The sequence below is a fragment of the Ostrinia furnacalis genome, unplaced genomic scaffold, assembly GCF_004193835.3.
Source record: "Ostrinia furnacalis isolate ACB-3 unplaced genomic scaffold, ASM419383v2 OfSCF7238, whole genome shotgun sequence".
NCBI classification, from domain to species: domain Eukaryota; kingdom Metazoa; phylum Arthropoda; class Insecta; order Lepidoptera; family Crambidae; genus Ostrinia; species Ostrinia furnacalis.
The window spans coordinates 152,714-158,713 of record NW_021137477.1 but is presented as its reverse complement, the minus strand read 5'-3'; the positions used below and the strand labels follow the sequence as shown (position 1 = coordinate 158,713).

Genomic DNA, 6,000 nt, shown 5'->3' with positions numbered 1-6,000 from the left:
GTAGCTTTTACAAGGCCTTTTAGCACAACAAGGGACTTGAGCTTAAAATATATTGTTTTAAACTTTTATAGTCACCATGGCACTTGCAACAGTGCCGAAATATCTCGGAAACTAAAAATTAAGGTAAATGGTAGCAAATATTTTAAAAATAGTTTAAACTCTTTTAAAACTCTGAAACTTATTTAACTTAATGCTGCCAGTTAAATTCTAGAAAGCACAAAAAATATGGAATTTAGAATAAACTAGTTGTTGATTCATTTGACATTGTTTACGATATTCGCAAAATTTACATATTTTCCTGATTATATTACCAAAAACGTATTCCAATTGGAAACTTACCGGATAATCATTGATGTCTAGATCTACACTCTCTACTTTATTCGTGGTGGAAATGCCGACGCTTCCAGGTGCACAGTAAATACGCTTTACGAACGGGGAGTCGGCCAACTTCCAGCACAAGGCATGCTCTCGGCCTCCGCTACCAATTACGAGCACATTGGCTTCGGACATCGTAGAAAAACAATTTATTTACAACTAACTTTTAAAAACTTTGAACGTGTTTATACAGCCGGTAGAAACTATAAACGACGCCAAAACTTATAGAACACAAGGTAATCTAGTTTAATATTATTAAAATATTAATTTTATGCTTATTAGTTATGAGAAAAGTTAGTATTTAATTTATTAATTTGAAACCACCACCGACATCAACACGCGTAAACTCACAAATGACATTATTATTGACATTCGATTCAGCCGTTTAGGTTATAATAAGGATGGACATTGTATACATTATCGATAAAATGTTGAATATAAAAACACGACGCGAGCGATTTGGTCTAGTGATAAGAGAGTTGAAATCTCGATCCGGGAGTCTTTGGGTTGGTGGATTCCCAGGTCGGATATTTAAAAAATTGAATAATCTCTGTTTGGTTAGGTTAGGTTAGGTCCTGTTAACATAATTTAGTTCTGATAGATTTGCATTAAAAAATAGTCTCACTCTTTTTTAAAAAATATATAAACTTGTCTGCCTGGGGTCTAGCTATATTTTAATCGTCGTCTTGTTATACATAGGTCTACTGTTCGGTTTGGTAGGTAATATTGAGGCCTAAAATGAGCTTACTTAAGACAATTTAAATTGCGAATGTGTAACAGCAATAAGTAAAATGACTAACACACATAAAAAGAAAACAAGTATACCTACTCATTTTAGAGGGTACATTTAATGGGTATTTTATTTTTCATAATATCACCGGGAATTATCGACATACGGCTATCGAGTTCTCAAAAATTCATCGTGAAAATGCTGACTGCTGACGTCACTTATCATCATACGAAAGCTAAATTGCGTTTTGTTCCTCACGCGTCTTTGTACAGACTTTGTAATTATGTTTTACTCAAGCCAATCTTGTATTTTATATTAAATTAACATTTATATACACATATGGTGTAATTTGGTTTTATAATAAAAACATATAAATAAAAGGAGGTAGAAAAATATATTTATTGTTCATAGTGAAAATTCATGAAACGAAACACTCGTTGCAATATGGCGAGATTATTCCACAGATGAGAGAGAGTATGGATTATTCGTTCTTGTCATTTTGCTGTGATGCTAGGTTGCTATACAAAAACTCGTATTTTATTGCTATAAAATGGCTGACACCGGTCTACGTATGAATTTCGCTGCTTTAAAGAGGGCAGATCCATACGCTAGAGAAATAATTGACAGTGCTACCCACGTTGCGCTCTATACATTCGAAGAAAACGAATGGGAGAAAACTGATATTGAGGGTGCTTTGTTTGTGTACAGTAGAAATGGGGAGCCGTATCACAGTTTGGTGATTATGAACAGATTGAGTACGAATAATTTAATTGAACCAGTGTCTAAAGGAATAGAGTTACAATTGAAGGCACCGTTTCTGTTGTATAGAAACGCCAAGTGTCGCATCTACGGCATATGGTTTTACGATAAGGACGAGTGTGTTCGAGTAGCTACGAAATTGAATTCCTTGGTGAAGGAGTCCGTGAAGCAAGTTCCCGGTGAAAACATGGCGCAGCCGAACCCTGTGTACAGTTCGACGCCGTCCGCACCCGTCGATATATTTAGCATGCTGAGTAAGGCGCAAGACGATTTCAACTCCAACAAGGGGCAAGGTAACAAGGCGGAATCTAACCCGGCGCGAGCACCAGACATGGCGTCGCAGAGTGTGATGGACTTCTTCGCGAAGGCCGGAAGCGGCGCGTCTTCGCAAATACCGTCTGTGTCCGCTTTGCCGTCTCCTGGGATATTCGGGCCCCGGCAGTCCGACGCGCGCGAGGCGCCCCTGCTACTGCAGAGGCTCATGAGCAACCCGGCCCACTCTGTCGAGCATATAGAGAAACAACAACGCTCTGTTACTCCTCAAGAAGGTCAAAGCTCTAATGGAAGCTTAACCGATTCTTCTATCCGGCAGTGTAGCAGTTATCAGTTAAAATCTACACCGATTGAAAAGCCGAGCCAGCAGAGGATATCAGGTTTGAAAAAGGGGCAGACGTTAGATGTTCTTGAGACTAATGGTCCGAATCCATTAGATCTAGATATCAACTTGATGCACATATCGTCGCCCAAGCCGACGTCACCGTTGGCTTCATACTTGAATCAATCTCAGGATGTGAGCCTCTCCGCCAGCAGTTTTAATGGAAGCAAGATGGATGACGTGGGGATGTATCCATTGATCAACACTCTGAACTCCCAGCAGAAACCGGCTCTGATGCCGCCGACTATGTTCACCGCTAGTTCCGGAGCAGATGTCATCCAACCATCCCCTGAACCTCTCACTAGAAACCAGCTTCTTCAAGCTTTTAATTATCTTTTAAAACATGATGCTGACTTTGTGAACAAGTTACATGAAGCCTATGTAAAATCTTTTTCAGAAAAGGCTTTCTCTGTGTCATAAAATTCATTCTTTTGGACAAGCAGCTGATATTGCCAGTTGCTCACGATGTACAGTTGTAATTTGAGGTATAAATCCACTAAAATGTAGACCTTATAGTTTTGTAGTAACTCATTGTTTCGACCGAGTATTTTTAAATAAGTTTTAAACCTTTGACTGTATCATTTAAATCTGTATCCAGAATGAATTTTAGTGATGGATTGTCTGTAGTCAGCCTGACATTTAAATGATATCTCTTGAGCGATCGTTTGTGATATTATATGTATTGGCTTCAGCTTGAATCAGTCAACTAAAGACTACATTTCTTACTGGTTAGTTTAGTTTTAACTACGAGTTCATTGCAATAATAGATTTTTCAATAATATGAAATTCATTGAAATTACTTATTTTTTTTAAAGTATGATATTTAAATTGTCTCCTGGAGATAATTAGAGATAGTGGCTTTGTGAATATTTTAGTTGCAATGAACTTCTTGAAAATAAGGACATAATTTTGAAGGTAAACATTTGTTTGTATTGTTATAAGGACTGCAAAAATTTGCTATTTCTTTACAAAAAATATAATTTCATTAGTACTCCTTAGTAGTTTATGCATCAGTTTTTTTAGTTTTATTGTATACGTGAAATGTTTTTAATTCATTAAAATTTATCAGTTCCCGCTTAGGTTTCAGTACTTTCATATTGTATAAATTATTAGTTTTGTTTTCTCATAAAACTGATTTTCTGAATTGAAATGGGCTTTAATGTTGATAAAGTAAGACAAAACAAGTTGTTACCGGTATAAAAATTTTCATACACATTTACATTTAGGGAGAAACATTTTTCTAAGTTTCATTTCTCCTAAGAATAAAATAATTTAACTTGATAGTGTTTTATACACTTTCTTACAGAAAATGTTGTGAAAAGTAAAGTTATGAGGATTACTCAGTATGTGGTATAGATTTCATTTTATTTTATTGATGCCCATAAAATGAAAATGTATTTTTGATTGCATTGATTTAAACATCTACTTAAAAGTAATGGTCTAACTAAAACTATGTAGGACCTGAATGTTATAAAACCAGTGTAAAATTATATTTAAAAATATGGACATTGTTATAGTGATTAATAGGGAGTAATTTGCCCATCACCATTGTAATAAAATTGGCCTACAGGATAATACTATACAGCTGCACTAGTGATTTTGTGTGATACAGCTAATAACGAATTTAGATACTTTGGGTGCTCCCTAAAAAGTTTCTGTTACATTTGAATGATAGCATCAGTAATTGACAATTTTGGACAAAATTCTAATCATCATCATCAAGTCAAATTAAAGAGTTCAAGAGCTATTTCACTATTTTATTTCAATCCCAATATGTACCTCGTTTAGTGCTTGGCCAGACTGAGCACGCGTCGCGGCGCGTTGTACAGTCAGCGTCCAATAGTTCGTGACAAAACGTGGTCAAAAAGTTTATAACACAACCAATGGCTACCTACCTTGGGTGTCCACGAACTATTTTACGCTGACTGTACCTACACAGTACCTACTAATATAAGGTCACCTCCAAAAGACAGACGAAATTTTAATAGGGCATCTAATTATATTAGAAAAATTGGACCTTAGCATTAACCAAAAAAATAGGCTAGTTTCTGTTTTTACTTTTCCTAACAAACTAAATGTAATATTTTTAACCCTTAAATGCATAGTGTTGCCATATGTCTACGAACTACTTTTTTAATTATAAAAAGTAACACATTTTATAAGCGTTTCTGAACGTATGCTAATATCATAGAAAACATCATAATAAAAATAAAAAAAACGCAAATGAAGGTAGATTTGAAAAAAAAAATAACCGATATTTGACGTAGCGATTGCGAAAGAGAAAAAATTGGTAGTGTTAAAATTTGTGGTATTTCAATTTCGGATTCAGTGAGAATTAATTGCTAAAACGATTGGAAAAAAATACATGCGTGTTAGAAATAATGTAAGAATTCATTATTATAACTTATTTTTTTGGTAATCGATCCCGAATGTGCCTTCGACTTGATTTTTGTGTATGTAGCCAAATGTCTACACCATGCGTTTATGCCATAAAATTGTTCTATGGTTTGCTTATTTGTCTTTTCTTTTCAGCATGTTTGGCTCGCTATCTGAAAAGGAAATTGAGGCCGCTCTTGCTGCTTTAAANGCATTTAAGGGTTAAGAGCTTCCTGTACTTAATTTGGTTTATCGGCCCTCTGTCATTTTCACATTATTTACATAAGCTGCTGGACGTGACGTCCTTGTACACGGATGCACTGTCTGGCACGATCGATGCCATCCATGCCTCCGGAACCGCGCTGAGCACTTCGAGTGACTTGAGTTCACTCGTCATAACATCAAAAAATCTCGAAAACTAGCATTGTAAAAATATATATATGTATTATCTAAAACAATTTAATTTAAATGTTTTATTAGTCCCTTAAATCTCGTATGTCTTTTGGAGGTGACCTTATACAGGGTGTTAGGTAAATGGGTATATGAGCCGACACTAGACCATGTTAACATGTTCATATAAATGCTATGGTAAAGTCAGAAATTTGATATCATCATTTTATTTTTTTTAATTTTCATACAAAATAAATGTTATAAAATCCGATTTGTATGAAAATTAAAATAATTAAACTGAAGATATCAATTTTCTGACTTCACCATACCATTTATATGACCATGTTAACATGGGCTAGTGTCGGCTCATATACCCATTTACCAAACACCCTGTATAATATGAAACGCACGCGGGTGCCAGTGTGGACACAAAACTTTATAAATAGTATGAACAACACGTCCAACCCGCGTGTGTAGCCTGGCAAAGGTTCAGAATGTTCATATGAACATGGGATAGTGTGAGCTAGGAGTACTTTTGGCAGAAGAAAACATTACACATTTCCAAGTCTCACCTCTGGTATATACCTTGCTTTGAGTTTGACCACTTGGGACATAAAGATACACATTAAAATACAACATACTTGCTTTTAAGTCGTAGGTAGATTTTTTCAATATTACTCAAATAAGTAGGTAGCTAGAGGAAAACTTAAAATTA

At 35.3% G+C, this 6,000-nt stretch overlaps 1 protein-coding gene across 1 annotated transcript; it reads left to right on the top strand.

Annotated features, from left to right (window-relative positions):
• Nucleotides 1-1,593: 1,593 nt before the first annotated feature.
• On the top strand, nt 1,594-4,266 carry DCP1 (decapping mRNA 1). Its single transcript, XM_028319516.1, has one exon. The coding sequence runs from the start codon at nt 1,656-1,658 to the stop codon at nt 2,937-2,939; it is 1,284 nt and encodes a 427-aa protein (XP_028175317.1). The 5' UTR covers nt 1,594-1,655; the 3' UTR covers nt 2,940-4,266.
• The last annotated feature ends 1,734 nt before the right edge of the window (nt 4,267-6,000 follow it).

Coding starts and splice junctions, on each gene's coding strand:
- DCP1 (XM_028319516.1), top strand. CDS start 1,656: ATGGCTGACACCGGTCTACGTATGAATTTCGCTGCTTTAAAGAGGGCA.